Raw genomic sequence first — 19612 nt, forward strand, 5'->3', positions numbered from 1 at the left:
AAAATAGCGAATTCTATATGAGCGATTTTTGCATTTGGGATGATGAATCCCAAATGCAAAAATTGCGCTCTCAAAGGGCCAGATTCTCAGAATCTGGCCCTTTGCGAGCGCAATTTCCCTTGATGAATCTGGCTGTAGGTCTCTATCGAATATATTAGACTTAATTGTGAGTGCCAGCTAGCTCAGAGGTCACTAGAAACGTTCTCGAATAAACAAGAAGGGATTAGTATCTGACAACCGCATAAACATAACAATTTTGTTTCCCAAGAATACGAAGTATATCTAGAGTCGTGGAAACAATAGATAGATATTTCACTCAGTCAATCGTGCATGCTTCGTTTCACCAGAGGTGCAGAGAAATAGAGAGACAGGCGTTTTCAATAAAAGCATTTATTTAGCAGTCTTCTTTCTCATGCAAAAGAAATTAACTGCTACAATCGTAATACTGGCTGTAAAGTATAATGCGTACAGCAAGAAGAGTATTATAAAATAATACTGTAAAAGCATGGTTTGGTTTCTAAGCCATAAAATACATACATAAATAACAAAGACTAAAAGTACTTGACTGGTGCTACTAAAATACGCCTACCCCAATGTACCTAACCTAAGCCTAGTACGAGGGAAGAAGTAAGTGTGGTGTAGAATAGGTTTAGTTTCTTTGCCAAGAATTTATCCAAGATTTCTCTTGGGGTCTAATCCGCTCCGTACCTTGGTTTTAGAATGAAGGAGGTCTGGTATCTCTGTCTCGAACTGGATTTCCCAACACCCCGCAAGGGGAGCTTGGAAACACTGGAGCTTGATTCTCATCGAGAGAAAGGCAGCCTCTCTGTCAGTGCGTCAGCTGGAGGGTCGGCTTACTTCGGCACTTGCTGTAGCGAGCTGCGTCAGGCAAGTAGATAGTTGAGCTGCTCCGAACCACTGTGTGTTTGCTAGTGCAAGTGTAGGCATATTTATACCTTGAAGGTGCCTAGTTTGACGTAAAGTTGGACATCATAACGTCACCAAAGAACCTCAAGGGAATGGTTGTTGTTTGAAAACGCCATGATTTCTAGGACAAATCAATATTCAAGAAAGGGGATGTCCCTGACTGCTGAAGCAGAGTTTTCCAAGAAATCGTTGTGGCTTTTTGGAACTAGTGGAAGTGTCCATGCCTGTATTTGGACTGCATGGGCTATGTCTAAATATGGTTATGATTTCTATGCCTATATAAGGGTAATGTGAATTATACCTGTGTAAGGGCATGAATCGGGAACATTTTACTTGGGTCCTAAAACGCTATACAACACCACCCTAAAAATAGGAGTAACTTAATAATTTGGATCTTTTGTTAAGTGTCCTACATCATGTCACCTGACTACATGGGCAATCCATAAGCTATAACTCTGTTAATATTGGAAAACGTGTTAGGTTGATAGATAATTCTTTGCTATTGATAGCTTTTAAAGGTAGTGTGTATCATTGTATGGGTACAGCGTATAATTTTGTTACTAGCAATGATAAAGTTACTCCACACTGCAGACATACACATTCAGGGCTTGTGCAGGGTGTAGACCTCTCCAGATATGTAACCCAGGCTGGGTTTAGGGACAGTCTAGTGCCACCTACTGGTGATGTCCTAGTACTACACCTGTTATTTCGTCCTGTTAATGCCATTAGGAATTTTCTGGAGCAACATGATGCATAACAGAAGGGGTGGGTATCCTTTTACAGATGGAACCTGGGTCAACACTTTCTATTCGTGTCATAGTTTCAGTTCTGTAGAATGTTCCATAGACGCAAAAATAAATAGTCTACCTCAAACTTGTACTGATGGCCAACTATAGGATAAGTTAATTATAGACACAATGAGGCAGGGCATTGTCGTTGTACTCGTCTTTTCGTTATTGTTTTTTAAAGAAAAACTGTTAATATTGTTTTTTCTTACCCCTTCTCCTTAATTCCTCTACAGTCCGTCAGAAACTACACCAAGTGCCATGTGAGAAACGAGCAGGTTTGCAGTAAGCTCACCAGCTGTAAAACTTGCTCCCTGAACTTGAACTGCCAGTGGGACCAGCGCCAGCAGGAATGCCAGGCTCTGCCAGGTAAGCTCTCGCAAGCTAGTCACATTTTGTGTGAACTGGACCAACTGACCGGGGGACAGGGAAGTACAGGATTGAAGTGGTGTGTGTTAAATATACCCACACATTTGACAGAGATATGTTATAAAATCCAGTACTATTACCTCTACTACAAAAAACATTGAGTCAAAAACATAGAGTTCGACAGCATCTAAAATGCAGTTTAATAAAGAAAAACATAAAACGTTGAATCTTCATGAAACTCTATAAACCTGTAAAATGGAAGAAATTAGCGGCAAAATAATGCTCAACTCGCTTTCTAGTTGAAATGTTTTGCTGTTTAATTTAGTCTGCCGAACTACATCACCTTTCAGCAGAGCAACATTAATCACTCCAATAAACCATGCCATCCATGCCGACCATGTCTTATGACTCAGGCCCCCCTCAATAAAGTCCTGGTTGCCGTCAGTGTTTGTTTATGACTTTATTTGTGCACCCACTGTTTTTAGATACAGAGAGGCTGATTAAAAATAAAGAAGTCCTCGTTCTTCACTCACAGACTCCACCCACACATGGTTGTTGAGTTACAACATTTGGCTAGTCCTAAAAAGAAGTCACCTCAGTGCCAGGGTGGGTGGGTGGGCCAATACTTTGCAATATTTTTTTTACTGTTCTTTATATTTTTATTATTTTGTTCAGTCTTTGTTGTATGTTTTAAATATGTAATCAGATTACAGTAATTCAAAGCCTTTAGATTTTTTTCTTTGCACCAGCAGGAATCGTATTGTCTTGAAACGTGTTAAAACTAAAAAAAGTATTTATGTATCCGCTCTAAACAGGCCTGCTTGCTAGCAAGCACCCATGCTGTCCTATTAAAATTATATGAGGTGGTTAATTTATCTTTTAATTTGTATTGCAAGCAAATGATTTCCACATTCAGGCAGAGACATGTTTTTGGTTCTGCTTATGCTTGCAGTCTTAAAAAAATAATACCTATTGCACCTGTTTGTAATTACTAGATGTATGGTGCTAACAATGCTTGTTTTGTTTGTTGTCATCTGTGTCAGGATTCGGTGTAAACAAATAAATGTTGTGGAGGTATTTATGGGTGGATGATGGAGGATTTCCTTAAAATACAGGGTACTAAATTTGCTGTTAAGGTTACAGAGTATAATGGTACAGGCAGCTGTGGCGAACGTGCCATTTATTTTGGAGATTTATAGAGCGCATGGCTGCCCGGGAGCGTCCCAGCGCTAACAGAAATCCACTATGATCTCCAGAGGAGGGGGCCAGAGGGGAAGGAAGAGATCAAGGAAACAGCCATGTCTTCAGGGATTTGCGGAATGCTAGGAGATTAGGTTGGGCCCGGATGTCCGGAGGAAGAGTATTCCACATCTTGGACGCCTGAAATGAGAATTGTCGACCTCCAAAACGTGATTTTTTGATTTTGGGTATTTTGGTCAGGTGGGCATTGGTAGAGCGTAGGGTTCTGGTTGTCGTGTGGGGAGTTACGAGGTCTTTCAGAACCGGGGGGGCTTTTCCATGCAGGATTTTGTGGGTTAGGCACATGGCCTTGAAATGCACCCTTTGTTCCACAGGGAGCCAATGGAGTTCTCTGAGTGCAGGTTTGGCAGAGCAGCGTTTTTTGGTGCCAGTGAGGATTCTGGCGGCCGCATTTTGCACCACCTGAAGCCTAGAGATGACTTTCTTTGGGGATCCAAGATATAAGGCATTGCCGTAGTCCAGTCTGGACAGTATGAGGCCCTGAATGACCAATTTTCTTGACTGGAATGGTAAGAGTGGGAGAATTTTGCGGATGGAGCGGAGCAGGCCAAAGCATGTTCCTGCAGTTCTTTTGGCCTGAGTGTTGAGAGTGAGTTTATCATCCAGCCAAATCCCTAGGCTTTTGATATCCGTTTTGGGGGTTGGTGGAGGGCCCATACTGGGAGGCCATAGAGACTCCGGGCGGAAGAGGGACTGGTTGCCTAATACCATTAGCTCGGTTTTTTCCCCATTGAGCTTTAAATGGGAGTCGCTCATCCAGCTGACTATATTCTCCAGGCAGGAATATAGATCGATGGTGGGGGGTTCTGACTGGCTCAGGGAAACGACCAGCTGTGTGTCGTCCGCGTAGGTCAGGAGTTTAATGCCATAGGGGACGACGATTTGTTCAAGAGGTGCCATATATACGTTGAAGAGTGTAGGGCTCAAAGAGGAGCCCTGAGGCACTCCGCAACGTATCGGGGTTTCCCTAGAGATGCAGTCTCCATCTGCCACCTGAAAGGAGCGGTTGTGGAGGAAAGATTTTAGCCATTTGAGGGCCGTCCCAACGATGGCGAGGTTTTCCAGGCGTTGGGCAAGGATGCTATGGTTGACGGTGTCGAATGCTGCGCTGAGATCCAGGAGGATCACCGCCACTGATCCTCCTGCATCGATAACTTTCCTGGTTTCTTCGACTACCGCCACCATTGCTGTTTCTGTCCCTTGGCCCGGGCGGAAACCCGTTTGAGAGGTTTTTAGCAGCTCATTGGACTCCAGATAATGTGAAAGCTGGGAGTTTATATATTTTTCCGCCAGTTTACTAATACCTGGGAGGAGAGATATAGGTCTAAAGTTGGCCAGGTTGTCCGGGTCAAGGTTTGGTTTTTTTATCAGAGCCTTCACCACCGCTTTTTTCCAACTTGTGGGCACTGTTCCAGATTCAAAGGAGGTGTTTAATAAGTTGGTCATAAGAGGTAGGATGCTCGGGGCCATCTGCTTAAGATGTCTCATCGGGGCTGGATCATGGGGCGATCCGCTTTTGAGGGCTTGTATTATAGAGCCAAGAGTTTCCGCGTTGATGGGTTGGAAATTGCTTAGCTCAATGCCTTTGCTCTGATGTTGGGAGGTGGGAAGGGAGGAGGGGTTTAAAGGGGAGAGAGGCGGAAGTTGTTTGAGTATAGTTTGAATTTTAGAGTCAAAAAAGTTGGCTAACTCATTACAGTGTTCAGTTGTAGGGTCTCGTGCAGCTGGGGCAGTGGGGGGTTTTAGAAGCGTTTTCAGAGTGAGAAACGTCTCCCTCGGTGAATTTGCTGCTTTGCTAATTTTCTCGCTGTAAAAGGAGATTTGTGCGTTTTTCAGAGCTTTTTTATAAATGAGGATCATCAGTCTGTAGTTGTTTTTGCTGATGGGGTTAAAGTCTTTTCTCCAGACTCTTTCTGCTCTCTTGCAGGTTTTCTTTAGAAGGCGTATTTCTTGGGTAAACCATGGAGAGGTTGCTTTTGTCCTTGGTTTACAATGAGGTTTTTTTGGGAGGGCTGAGTCTAGAGAATTGGTAATCCAGGATGAGAATTCCCTATCAGCAAGGTCGATGGTTGAGCTAAGGGTAGGGACTGTATCCTCGAGGGCTTGTTTCCATTTAACATAGTCTAGTTTCGCCCAGGGTCTGGATGGTCTGCCGGGGGCTTGGATTTGCGGTGGTTTGGAGTAGGTCTGCCAACTGAAAGGAATAAATAGGTGATCGGACCATGGCACAGGAATGGGGGGCCTGGTCACAAGGTCCTGGAAATTACAGAATATGGGGTCGAGCAAATGCCCCCGATTATGAGTAGGGAGGGAATTCTGTAAGTGTAATTGGTGGGTAGCCAAGTCTTGGATCAGTTCTGAAGCCGTGTTGTCTTTGCTGTCTTCAAAGTGGACATTAAAGTCCCCTAGAATGAGGAAGTTAGTCCGAGCACTAGATCTGGCCAAGGCGCATTCTAGGAGGGAATTAAGGAATTGTCCCATGGAGCCAGGGGGACGGTAGATAAGGAGTCCAGAAAGAGAGGAACAAGGGGAGATTTGCAAGGTAAAGTGGACGTTTTCACAGTCTACCAAAGGACTGTCAAGGAAACGGCATGGTATTGAATCCTTGGAGATGACAGCAATGCCACCACCTCTACCCTTGGAACGGTCAAGATGTTGGATACTGAATCCTGGGGGAAGTGCTTGGACTATGTCGGCGTCTGAGTTGGGAGTCAGCCACGTTTCTGTGAGGAACAGTATTTCAAGATTAAGGTCTTCAATAAGCATATTTATTTCAAGGGCATGTTTGGGTAGTGATCTGCAATTGATCATTGCCATGTTTATAGTCGTCTGGGTGGGGACGTTGATGATAGAGGGGGTGTATTTAAAGGAACAATGTGGACATTGAGTGAGGCGGGAGTCTCCCTTTAGTACTTGGGAGCATGGAGATGGGACGGGCCTGTCGAGATATCGTAGAGCATCCCCTGAGTAGATAGACCTTACCTCAGGCCTCTTGCCTGGCTCCTGGCGTGTACTGGCGCGGACGGGCGCAGACGGGCTTGCCTTAGGCGCGCCATCCGCCGCATTGTGAAGCTACATAGGTATATTGACACTGTTCACAGAAAACTGCTAATTTGTTGTTTTTGTGGCCTTCCTGCCGTCTTTTAGCAATAAAAGATTTAAAGTCTAAACGTTCACTTTCACACCGAATTCACTGCCAGCAATTAATAAATTTCTAAAGCTAATCCTAGAGCCCTGGGTTCCGCCATTTTACATGTTTTAACCCGGTCTTGGGTACCAGCATTCTTTGTTACTGAGGATTTTTGAGTGGAACGACCCCTGATATAATAATGAGTACAAATAATTCAATTCCTTCTGAGCTGCCAGAGGTGGCCTGACCAGGGCAGTTTTGGGGAGCCTTGGTATGGCTCAGTGAGGAAGCCTGCAGTGCTGCGGCATGTGCTGTGGGGTCTGATGACACAGGAGAGATAGACCAGTAGCAGAGCTGCAAATTGGAAACAGGGTATATACATTTGGAATTATTGGTCGCTGCTTGTCAAATCTGTGTGATGCAAGTCAAATTGCTTTACCCTCCTGTTCCTTGGTTTCTTAATAATTGCCGGAGAATCTACAGGCGATTCAATGTGCAGTTGTTCAGCATAAGAGGAAACTAAATGCATTCAGTGCACTCTATCCATGTGCAATCTTGTTCGGCTATGAGCTTCTCATCAATTTAACTAACATTTTTATTTCATGTTTAGTTATGTTGATTGTATAAATATGGTAAATTGTGCATTCATCCCTTTGCTGTGCACAAGAAATCCAATATCATGAGACATTATTAAGTCTGTACACAATCAACTTCAGTTCAAGGTGCTGTCAACACGGATTAGTCAGCTAAAAGTTAAGATATTTGTCTCCCTCCTGTACTAACTTGTTCCAGGTTTCTCTAACCGCCTGCCTCCGAAGAGCATCCATATTGTTTTGTATGGGCTCTAGAAGGCCGTGTACCTGCAGAAGGCATGATAAAGGTGCTATCTTGTCATTAGAACTTGTTATCCTGCATGCACGATTTACCTACAGATGACATTGAAGTATTTGCCTCCTCAAAGGTATTGGTTAGAATTTGATGCCAGTGGAATCATTGTCCACATCTTCACCCACTGAACTCTAGCACAGATCATCAGTAGCTTCTCTGGCTCCCCTTGCCCCGGAAACCAGCCCTTTCAGTCCCCTGTTTATTAGTACAAGGCAAAGCAACCAGGCAATAGTTCCAGCTCTACATCCTCAAGAGGGTAACCTGCCCAAAAGACCTGCACCCCACACCCCTGTCTCACCATGGAATCCTTTCTCTCATTGGGGCATTAGTGATTAACTGTGGTCCTCCTTGTTTGGTTCGTTAATATTAAAATATTTACCATATATGCGAAGCAACAGAATGCGTACTAAAGAAAAAAAAAGTTTTATTGCGCACAGACACACAACTAAGTGGGCTTTTCCCCACCAGCAATAACGCCTAATTTTAATTGTCCTATCTTTCTTGTGATCATGAAAGTTCTTGCCTGAAGAAACCTCTGCCTTGTTCTGCAGCTCACTTGTGTGGGGAAGGTTGGAGTCACATTGGAGATGCCTGCTTACGTGTCAACTCAAGCCGTGAGACCTATGACAACGCAAAACTTTACTGCATCACTTTAAGTGGAAACCTGGCCTCCCTCACGACCACAAAGGAAGTGGACTTTGTCCTGGATGAGATCCAGAAGTACACTGTTCAGGTAACTGAGACGAGCAATGTTGTTGCTGGTAAATTGGTTTCAATAGTGATGTTTGTTTCTCCTTCTTCAGAACTGTTCAACCTGGTGCATTGACTGTATGTTCTCTTTATTTGGTACTGTTATACAACTTATTGGAACATTGGAATGTTGGGAGCTCCATTGCAGACAATGGAGTGCTCCCTGCTTCTTCGGGCCGGTAAAGGCCTGCAGAGCAACATTCCAATGTTTTACAAAGGCTTCTCAGAGCTTGAGGGGATTTAAATCCCCTCGAACTTCGAGAAACCTTTGTTTTATTTGTTAGAACATTCTGCCCTCTAGTGGTAGAATGTTCCAATAGCCTTATAGCCGTTTGTAGCAGGGCTATACCGGCTATTAAAGTCCCGTCCCTTGTTAAAGTCGCTCGCCTTCGGCTTGGGCCTTTAACGCGGGAGTGGGCCTTTAATAGCCAGTATAGCCTGTTACGGCGGGCTATAAAGCTATAGTAAAAGTTATGAGCAAAGCATGGACATTGTTAAATTCAAATTCATTAGCAACTGTTTTTCAAATGATTCATGGCCATATAAATATATACGTTTATAGTTGTATCCCAGAGATCTTCATCATAAAACGTCATTCAACACCCTGTTGGCTTACTGATGAATGAACAACACGTATTTGCTTAGCTCTGGCCTAAGTTGCCAGATACACGTTTTTGATGAAGATAATTCATATGTTCTTCTAGGGCTGGTCTTTGTGATTGAAGGATATACTGCAAGAGTGTATTAGGTTACCAGAGATAATTTTGGAGGGTTGTTTGTATTGAGAAGAGCATTCTGTGGGGTAACCACAGCTCCCTAGAGACAAGCTGAGAGTGATCTGAACTACAGTTTAGGCAAGGTTTGGGCTGTGGGTTGAATAATAGTGTAAAAGGGTTGTTTAAATTGATAGAAGTGCCCTGCTTTGGGAGTCTTTTAGGATGTCCTATGATAAGTGCAAGTGTGAGCTGTATTATGAGAGTTGATTTTGGAATGACTTAAAGGTCTCTTAATGTTTTGGGCTGCTTATAAAGGGCTGTTAGAATAATATGAACTGTCAGTGGCCATCTATGCCAGCTAACACTGACTTTCAGAAAGTATGCAAAATATGTGAATCGAAATACCAGTTGTTCCGACTGCTACTGAGCATAGCTTATTTTTGATAGAGCGAGATCAAAAACGAATTGCAACGATAAATCCAAACAATAACAAGAATGAAAATATATTTTGAAGAGTTAAAAAAACAAAGTAGCAATGTAATTGGATAACAACTTGGAAGTTAATTGCTGATGCTTACTCATGCTGATTGCATTGATGAGATATTCAGAGGAAACAATGGGTTGGCATGATGCCCAGAGCGACTGCCAGTGGTTTAGACTATTTGCAAACATTACCCCCATCTTTTGTGTGTTTGATGATATATTCAGAATCCACAGACCAGGCTCCAGGAATGCAAAATAGGATGCTAGTACTTCAAAATACATTGTCTACAGTCCAAAACGTAGATCATTGGATCCAAAAACCTGCTTCATTTTGCAGTTGGGCTTGCACTAAAGGGATAGAACGATAAATACATCCTTGTGCAAGTGAAAAGGGCCTTGCTCACTCAGCTTCCAAAGTTTATTGCAAGCTAGTACAAGTTACAGAGGGAGCAGGGGCATGCACATAGACATCGGAAGGCGGGGAAGTAAGGTAGGAGCACCACACTAAGCACAGAGGCTAAAATGAGGGCAATGATGGGACTTAGAAATGGGCATAGGAGTGCAGGAGGAGTGAGCTGGGGCATCAAGCTAATTGAGGGCAGTGACATCACATTGGACCATGCAGGGCAGGAAGGAGGGGGCTGGTGCATGGACTCAGCCAACAGACGGTAGGGAGGAGGTCAATGGGGCAGTAAGCGAAATGTTCATGGCAGACCGGAAGGGCAGTGGCAGAACAATGGCCACACAGGGCTGTTATGAGAGAACAGAGGTATGGACTTGGACAACATATGGCAAGGAGGCGGCAGGAGCAGCAAGCTTGGGTGGGGTAAGACAAATCCAGGTAAGTCCCTGCATCCAACCCCTGTGCATTGTGATGGGCATATTACTTGTTAAAAACAACTAGAAATTCACTAAAGAAAACAAATATTACAGGGACATAATAGTTGAGAAGTAGGATTTTTTTTAAACTTAGAAATCCAATAAAAAGCTAAATGTTAAAGGGACAGTATAATTGAGTACAGATTGTATACAAACAAAACCATAGAAATTCAGCTGTTATAGTTGAAGTAATTTCAAGTAACTATAGCTTGTCCCCAAAGGTAACTATAACTCGTGTTCTTGCCATGCACTGTTAATTACCACAGATATTACATTACTCATGACATCTTCTATGACATCATTGCTAATATATATATGTAACATTTGAAGTAAAATTATTGATGAGAAAACTATGCATTGAGAGGGCGTGAGTTATAGTTAACTTAGGGCACGGGTTATAGTTACTTGAAAGAACTCTAAATATAACAACTGAATTTCTATGGTTTTATGCATGTAACATCTGAACCTAACTATAACGTCCCCCAAACCTTTGTTTTCTTTTGTAGATAGATAGATAGACAGATAGATATTTCTCATGGATCTTTGCATAAGGTAATGCCCATGTGTTTGGCTCATAGCAAAACACAGGAGTAGATGTACAGTTCTGTCATGTGAACCTAGCCCCAGTTCTTATGTGATAGCCAGCATCCTCATTGATTTAGCAATGTAAATGTGTATATCTTGTATTTAACATAGTGCCGACAATCTTCCAGAAAATTGCCCTTGCAGCGTTATGCTTTGAAAAAATTTCTTGTTTGGATTCATGGCATGCAAAACTCAAACTGTTTTAAAAGTAAAATAACGTTCCGGTAATAGCTTCTTGGAACCAATTATGCTAAGCGGGATCACTTGGCTGGTGAGGATTTCAGCTGATGTGCTGTAGTTCTAGGGTAAGAGGAAAGGCGTCTTGCTTATTATCCTTCTAGGCGCGGGGAGGGAAGGGACCCTATCCGGCACTGCTCCGGATAGCCAGGAGCTTCTGCCTTCATTAGAATGCAATCACGCTGAGGGAGCTAAAAGCAGGAGCCTAGCTTGAAAATTGAACCACTGTTTTGAAAATCACTTTTCTGAATACTTCTTCCAAGGTTATCTAATGGTAACATGGACATCAAGTTCATGATCTACTTGATTCAGTGTATGCATAGCACTGCCTCTGTGCGCCTATTGCACTGAACATTTCCTGTTTTCTTGCGCACTGGTGGAATAACGTCTTTTGTTGGCCGTGGGTCCATCACGAGGCACCTTCGTAGGATTTCTTGCTTTCATAGTAATCGATGGACTACATTTTAAGGGAGTACCTTTTGGCCAAGATCTAAGTTTGCTAGGTTATCTGGCAGCCTCGATTCTGGTCTAAAGCTGCGTGTGTGGGTAACTTCCCTGAGGGGTGGAGAGCTGCTCTGTGCAGGCCTGTTAAATATAGTACACCCTGTGTGATGGGTCAGTGAAAGAGAACTCCCTGCAACTTTGACGTGCCAGCCTGGTTACTCCGAAAGGTCACCTATGCAATGACCTGAATAATGGCTGCAGAGTCCTAGTGTGTTGCAAATTAAATACCCCATTGTTACATTAGATTTTATAGGATCTGTGGGTATTTCTTAAAATTCAGGGAATTTCCGGTTGTTTGTTCAAACAAAACTTTCTAGGACTTCTGCCAAACAACATTGCCTACATGGTTCTCTGTTCAAAGCCTGAAAAGTGACATCGACATGTGACTTACTGGAGAAAAAAAATATATTTACAAACTGCAGACCCTCCAGGTCCAGGAAATCTTACGGTCCCATAATCATCATTCGGTGGGGGAAGAAGGGTAGACCTAGGATCTCTGTCTTGGACTTAGACCACCCAGCGAACGACCCCAGTGTCTGGAGACCGTGAAGTATTTCATGTTTTGTGAAAGGAGGAGTTTGTAAATGTTTTATTTTTGCATCCCCATCCTCGTTGATTCTTCTGATATTGAAAGCACCCTAGGATATTAGTCTTTTGTAGTCGCTGCATAGAAAAGAGGTTACTTTTCCCTTCCATTTCTTTCTTTGTCCAAGAAAGTACAACCACTTGCTTGCAGACTATGGTGGCGTATGAGCACTCTCTGCTTGTGAAGATGCCAGTGCTTTGTTGGTAATTCTATTATGAAGCCTGTATTGTGTTACTAAGGGGTGGTTAGATGAAACTGGGGATGAGCAAAAAGGCGGGTGCCCTAAGAATGAGGGATGGAGGCCACATGCCCTCCGTTTTCCCTAATATATTGCTTAGTTATTAGCTTTTAATCCCACTGATGCATGGGCTGGGTGGGTTCTGCTCATCTTAAATCCATATCCCTTCCCCTTCTCTTTTCTTTGTGTCTGGTGCTGTGCCCTATCTGGGTATACCCCTCCATGCTGTGCGATTCCGGAGTCTTTAGTACTCGACGGAGGGGCTGTTTGAGTCCATCAGCCGTCGAGCCTCCCGGAGTCTCAGAAAGTGCATTCTCTTTTACTTGTTGTCGCTTTGAGTGCCACTGGATAGGGAACACCCACATCTATTTGCTATAGCTCAAAATAATTTTGCTCTTTGTTATTCTTTCCTACAAAGGGTTCAAGGGACAAATTCCCACATTTGCTCAGTTTGTTACATATGTACATTCATGCTCCAGCACTGTGGAGCCACATTTCATGTGGTATGGATGCTATTTATGTGTTGTTAGCTTAGTTGTTCATTGTGTCTGAAGAGTGTGGCTCTCTGTGGTAGCTTAAGTATGATTTGCATCCAGTCCATCAAGAAGCCTGGAAGGTCCTCCTCTTCTTTGAAACTGGTGTCTGCAGGGTTCACATCCTGATGACCCTGACTGTTTTCCTCTCTCTCAAGGTGCTGCTCAAATCAGTGCTAGATCTGCCTTTTAAGAAACATATACACCGTCACTTTAATTATTTTACCGTGTCAGATGTCTCTTACATCTGTATTTTGCTTGATTGGATCTGTCCCTCTGCCTTTGACGCCTTTTCCTGTTTTTATACCATTGACACGCTTCCTGTCAACTTTTTTATTGAGGATCTGTGTTCAGCTCAATTTTATGAAGTGCCACCACTAAACTTGTTTAAGTGGTTATGCCTCTCATGCTGAAATAGACTGTGAGCATGGCAACCTCTTTCCTCCCTCTCTGTCCCTGTTCTTTTTTTCTCTCCTGACTGCTTCTACCAACGTGACCATGCAGCTGGCCCCTATCTTTACCATCCTCATCCATGTGGGTTACACCTTTATTCCAGCCTCCACTCATCAGCACTTATAGTTTATGTGCCCATATCCATGCTGTTCATGTCCCCAGTGGACCACTCCCTAGTTCACCCTGCAGGTCCAGCCTTTGCCAGAGAAGTTACACATGGGAACGGCCGTTCTTGTCCAGGGGAAGAGTACGCCTCCTATCGACCCTACACAGAGAATATGGGGATTCCACTGTGCTGCCAGAAAATAGGCACATTCAGCCCCCCTCCTGTTGCTCCACCTCACTCAAGATGTGCAGCCCAGTGATGATTCAGATCAGATGGATTTTCTGTTATAAATAGGCCTGGGCGGAAAACTACGCTACGCTCGCGTAGTTTGCGCAACTACGTGCTACGCGAATTGCACGTAGCACAGTGCAAAAACACGTAGCGTTGTTGGCATTTTTTGCCCGCTCGTGGTCCTCAACGTCAATGAAGCGACCGCAAGCGAGCAAAATGACATCCCGTGAGGGCGAGACTTTTTCCTCGTTTGCAACATCAAGTTGCCGACCGTGAGCGTGGAAAATAAACCTCCCGGCGAGATTCTCAACGCGGGGAGGTCAGGTTTCTCATTGTGAGTGGTCGCATATGTTCCTGACCGCTCGCGATGAGAAACTACCAGTCCGTATTGAGAAAGCTGCAGCTTGAGAAAAAATCTACTTGAGGCGGTAGAAAACGACCGTTTGCACTGTGCAAGATGCCGTTTGCAATGATGGCACAGTGCGGACAAGCATCCGGCACTGTGAAATCATTGTGAACAGCATTTCCCTACCGCACTACACAGTTTGTGTAGTGCTACACATAGCTCGCGTAGTTCGAAGTGCACTTCATGTAGCTACGCATAGCGCTACTACATGGACTACGCCCAGGATTAGTTATAAAGTGCTAATTCCTGCTTTTGGAGAAGTTCTTTTCCCTGCGTTCTGCTTGTTCTTCAGGTGGCCATTCTAACCTCTGCTCCTCAAGTATATAACCGATGTGGAATTATGAGAGTGTCTCTATTGTGTTGTGTTTAGCTCAGATCCACGTTGACCCAATCGCCACTCTAGGTGATAGTATTAAAGACCGATTTATACACACGTACATTTGTAGTAACAACTAAAAACTACAGGTATATTAAGACCCATTTGCATAAATTGATCTTTTTCAGTGTAATTTTAATTCTTGGTTTTCAACGTTAACTACACATTACACCTTTTCCTTGCTTTCTGCTGTCCTACCTGTTAGCTTTCAGCCATAGGTTGTTGCCCTTTGTTGTGCCCTTTGTTGTGGCCTGTGTTGATCCCACTGCGCCTAATTGTAAGGAATGGTAAAGAGTTTGCAGTGTCCAAAGAACATACACTGGAGGCAGTTAAATTGGTTACATTAAAACTTACGCATTTCGAGAGGATTTGAGCTAGTGAACCCTGACTGATTGACTGACTGAAGAGTTTATAAAGCACACTTTTGCTGAGGGGTATTGCAAGGACCTATGAAGAACTTATTAACCACAGTATACCCAGGGCTTAGTGTTAGGGGGAAAGCTCATTTTATGAGCTTAGTCATAAAAGAAATACACTGGAAGTATTGCAGGAAAGTATTTCCTCTTCCCTAAAAAAAAAACCCTAAAGGTATACTAAATGTACAGCCGTAGCTCTCCAGCAGAAGCCTGCAGGTCTTCTTTACAAAGTCAATGGCCGGCCTTGCACCACAGCGTTGGCGTGATAGCACGTGTGACAGCCAGTCAACACGCAGATGCGCATTCCTCATGCCACTGCTGCCCTTGTATTCGTTAGGGTGCCGTTCGCCCCATGCATAAGGAGGCACCCCTGACATAATGGGGCTTACCTCTGATATAGTTCTGGCCTTGGAACAATGGTGTTGATTCCAGGCACATTGTCTGCGTCCACGGCATGAGGGTGATGAGGCCTAAGTGGAGACAATATTCATCACTCTGAAATATCTTCTTGTCTCCCAACTGCTGCCTGTAATCCACACAATGATAATAAACTAAACCGATACGTCAAGACCAAAGCCACCCGGTTTTGACAATGTAGATTGTTGTATTGTTGTTTTTGTACTCGAACACATGCAGATGAATATGAATCTAATATTGTATTAATATCAAGTACAGTGAATTATGTTTATGAATTCACATAAGAAAAAAATTAGAATCTTTAGAGAAGAAACAAAGTCAATGAGCAAGATTATATTGTTGGAATGTGTTTTAGGTTGTTATATATTTTATTGTACTGTGCGCACTGTCCTCAAGTTTAATCACTTGGTGAAGTAACAGATTTTCGTAAGTGTATGTCTGACAGCATATGCTGCAGTGTAGCTCCATGAGACAAAAAACACTAAAAGTCATTCAAAAGTTTAAAGTCAGGAGTGCACCTCACATCCACGTTAATTTTCTAAGTGGAGACAAAGACATGGCTTCACAGAGTTTGGGTTCTCAGGCGGTGAAATAAGGTAGCGCCCTCTATGGGTTGTAGAACTTCAACCACAGCACAGAGCTCAACCTCACTTGTGACCTTTCCAACACACTACCTACCTCGAAGAGGGAGGTTCTATCCAAAGACACTGGCTGCACCACCGTCTCTGGTGGCTGCTGGTGCCCCAGTAAAAAGGTTAACAACTGTATTACAATATTTTGGAATCAGAAACTGCGAACGTAATATGCACACCGTGTAGTAGTGTGCTAAAAGAATTGCAGCATTTTTCTGAGACTTATTTAAAACAATCTAAAAATCTGAAATTTCAGATTTGCTGGGTATCTTGTTCACACCAGTCCCCTCAAGGATACAACTTCAATTCATGCAGAGCTAGCTTTGGTGAAAGATGGGGACAGCCAAATGTTTAACACAGATTTATCTATAGTAAATATAGATCTTCTACCCCCAGATTTCTAAATTCGCTAAAGATTTTTGATGTTTTATTTGATTTTAGAATTCAAGAAATTGCCTGCAGATTTACTCAACATTGTTAAGAGTTTGCAGTTAAACTTCCCAGAACAGTTCACTCTGTCGCCCAATGACTCCTATAGCCTACAATTGAATCCGTGAGGCTTACAAACATGTTGAGTTGGGCAGCGGGCCTGACCAAAGGCGTGTGCTTGTGCAGATATCCTGGCGTTAAGATGTAGAAAGGACGCTTAGAGATGTGTGCTCACCTCGGGGATGCCGGAGGGAGTCAGTGGCGTCCACATCACGATTCACAAAGGATAGCTGAGGAAATATGCGTGTGTGCGACTGAACCCTTCATATTTTAAGAAGCTTATACTCTAATTAATATATGTCACGTGTTAAAAATACTTTAATAAATGAGAGAGAGAGGACTAGATAGGCTAGACCGTATCCCCTGGGTTATATGTATGTATCAATAAGGACTAGCTAAGGTTTAAGAGAAGTGGGAGACTCAGAGCAGTACGTCAAATAAGGAGAAACATTGTTTTCCTTATAAAGCCAGGTGACTGCGGAGCTGGTATGTTGTTGAGTGTGCCTCTGTTAGCGGATAAAAGGCAAGTAGACGTTAATTGGAGTGCTAATTATGACCTCCAGCGTCTAGTGTGGTCTACATGTTTCAGCGGGCGCCGCGGAAGGACGAATAGGTCCAAGGAGGAACCAGACTGCAACACTCGGTCTCTTTCTCTGCCAGGCGACCCATGAAGCTTTTTACAAGACAAAACTGATCAAGCTTGAGGGAATCCCCCTCTAACAGTTATAGCGCCTTAGTGTGCGCTTCACTTAGCCTAAAGATAACACAACCACTATAATTTAATTTTTATCTGCACGTTTTGCACATATTAAAACGGTCCTGAGGAAAGCCAGTATAAAATCTATAAGGCACTGGCTGAAACATGTAGACCACACTAGACGCTGGAGGTCATAATTAGCACTCCAATTAACGTCTACTTGCCTTTTATCCGCTAACAGAGGCCCAGTTCATTAAAATATTTTACCCTCGGGTACTGGCTGTATAGCTTTTAAACTTCACCCTTCTCACCCAACTCACTGCACACTCAGCAACATACCAGCTCCGCAGTCACCTGCCGTTGAAGCACACCCGGGCACATTCGGTGCCACTGCGGTGGGCCCGATGATGAAGCATGCCACCGACTAGGTCGGTGGGTGAGGGCTTTATAAGGAAAACAATGTTTCTCCTTATTTGACGTACTGCTCTGAGTCTCCCACTTCTCTTAAACCTTAGCTAGTCCTTATTGATACATACGTGTTAAAAATAAACACACTAATGCAGGTTAACGGGCTTTTCTCATTATCTTTATTATTATGATTTTCTAGCGTCGACGCCACATATTTACTTTTCTCCCCTACAGAAATGTAAAAAAAAGGTCAGCATTTTTGCCTCAATTTGGACTGCTTCTATGTACAGGTCACAAGATGCTGACTTAGTTAAGGACACGAGAATTTCGTGGCTTTTCGCACCGAACGCATTCAGTGTTCGAAAAGATCTCCGCAGCAGGACGTTAACCCGCCGAGCCATGTTAAGCATACCCTGCGCCGCAGCACCAGGCTCCATGCACTCGGATGTGAAACGCCTCCTCAGTGAGCTTGCGATACCAATGGGAAAATGCCCGCCGCTGTCCGCCCTCAGTAACTCGCAGGCACGTGGTAGGAGGGGACGAGCGCAAGGTGACACCTTGCCAGGCATATCTGTATCACCGTGAGTTACGTCCGGAGCCCTTCCAGCCGCGCCAGATAACCTGAGCACAGAGCATAACCGAGGCAGACAAATTCATGCACTCCGAAGTGATGGCTCGGGTTAAACGATCATTTACTTATCAGAAACCTGTAATGAAATGTTACAGTGATTTATGCCATGGTGCCCTGCCTCGGCGCAGAGAAGAAGCAATTCCTCTCTCATCCCGTCTGCCTGTCCGCTCCCATTTAGTCGCTATAAGTCAGTGGTGATGCGCCTCTCTGTGCCTCAGAGGCTCCCGCCGAGATCTGCCTCGATTTCCCGCCGCCTGTCTCATCCTCTCGCAGTTTTAATCAGGATGATTTAGGGCGCGAGGTTTGCACGGGAAGGAGGGGGGCGGATGAGATGTCACCACGAGGAGCTGCCATAGCCTTCTTTTTCTCTCACCCCAGGTGACTTCTTTTGCCGCTGGTGCTGTGGTTCAGAAAGCCCTAGTAGTTTGTTGGAGACAGCTAGTGTTACAATGTTTGACTGATTTCTTAAGATTATATAGTTTTTATTTAAAACAGAGGATGCCATAGTTTGAATAGCAATTTCAGTTAGAACTGAGCACTCAGGGTAGGTGGACCGATTGTACGCTTGACACGCAGTGATGGGATTTCCACCAATTATAGGCCTTGGCAGGCTCGGACTGACCTTGCCTCCACTGGGCATTTTCCCGGTGGGCAGGAGGCCGATTTTTGAAGGCAACGGGCCGCTGACGGTGTCTCTGTGTATTTCTCCAACACCCCCAGGTAATTGCAGCAGGCACAAGGGATGCTTCAGGCGAGAGAGAGCGAAAAGAGAGAGAAGAGAGTAAAGAAGAGAGAGAAATGAGAGAGGAGTAAAGGAGTGTTTGAACATTTTTCTTGAGGGCTGCTTGTGGTACCCAGTCTAGAGGTCACATCAGGTGATTTCAATAGGCATGAAGCTCTGTAAATCACACCACATCTCTGAGATCGGGCTATACCTTCCCACCCATTCCAACCTGTCCAAGCCGCCTCTTGGTACTCCAACCTAGACCATGGCCCAGCACTGGATGGATGTACCCTGCCCTTGTTTGTGACTGCATCCTGTTGACACAGAGCCACTCCTTCCCCCATCGTCCTCTACTCCAACAAAATCCTTGAACCCGCCCTCCTTATCCCCTCATGGCACTTTTGCTGCCTCTTTAAGAAAACCCATATTTGACAGAGAAATATGCTTAGAGAGTGCCGGGTTTCATACTCTAAATCACTTGTAGCAAATATGAATGAATACATCCATGTCTTGATGTTCATCGATTGTGAAACTTGTTAATGCTCTGCGGCCAGAGAAATTACTTCAATGCCATAAGTTATGCACTGCGCCATTTCCATTGTTTATAAGATGCTTGCAACTGGCCATTCAAATGTATCATTTATTTAACGGACTAGGTGAGGCGCCAGCCGCAGTTGCATCTGGGTAGCAAATATAGATAGATGTATCGGCGCAAAGAGCTTAAAACTTTACTTTGTTTACCAATAAAAAATAGTG

General features: G+C 43.9%; 1 protein-coding gene across 1 annotated transcript in view; it reads left to right on the top strand.

The window, feature by feature from the left end:
- The window catches only part of ATRNL1 (attractin like 1), a 2439979-nt gene that overhangs the window by 857912 nt on the left and 1562455 nt on the right, over nt 1-19612 (top strand). The window contains exons 14-15 of the mRNA XM_078643887.1: nt 1949-2081; nt 7911-8092. Of these exons, the coding sequence (XP_078500013.1) occupies nt 1949-2081; nt 7911-8092 (315 nt within the window). The remainder of the gene's footprint in view (nt 1-1948; nt 2082-7910; nt 8093-19612) is intronic.

This window comes from Lissotriton helveticus, chromosome 5_1, assembly GCF_964261635.1.
Source record: "Lissotriton helveticus chromosome 5_1, aLisHel1.1, whole genome shotgun sequence".
Classification (NCBI taxonomy): domain Eukaryota; kingdom Metazoa; phylum Chordata; class Amphibia; order Caudata; family Salamandridae; genus Lissotriton; species Lissotriton helveticus.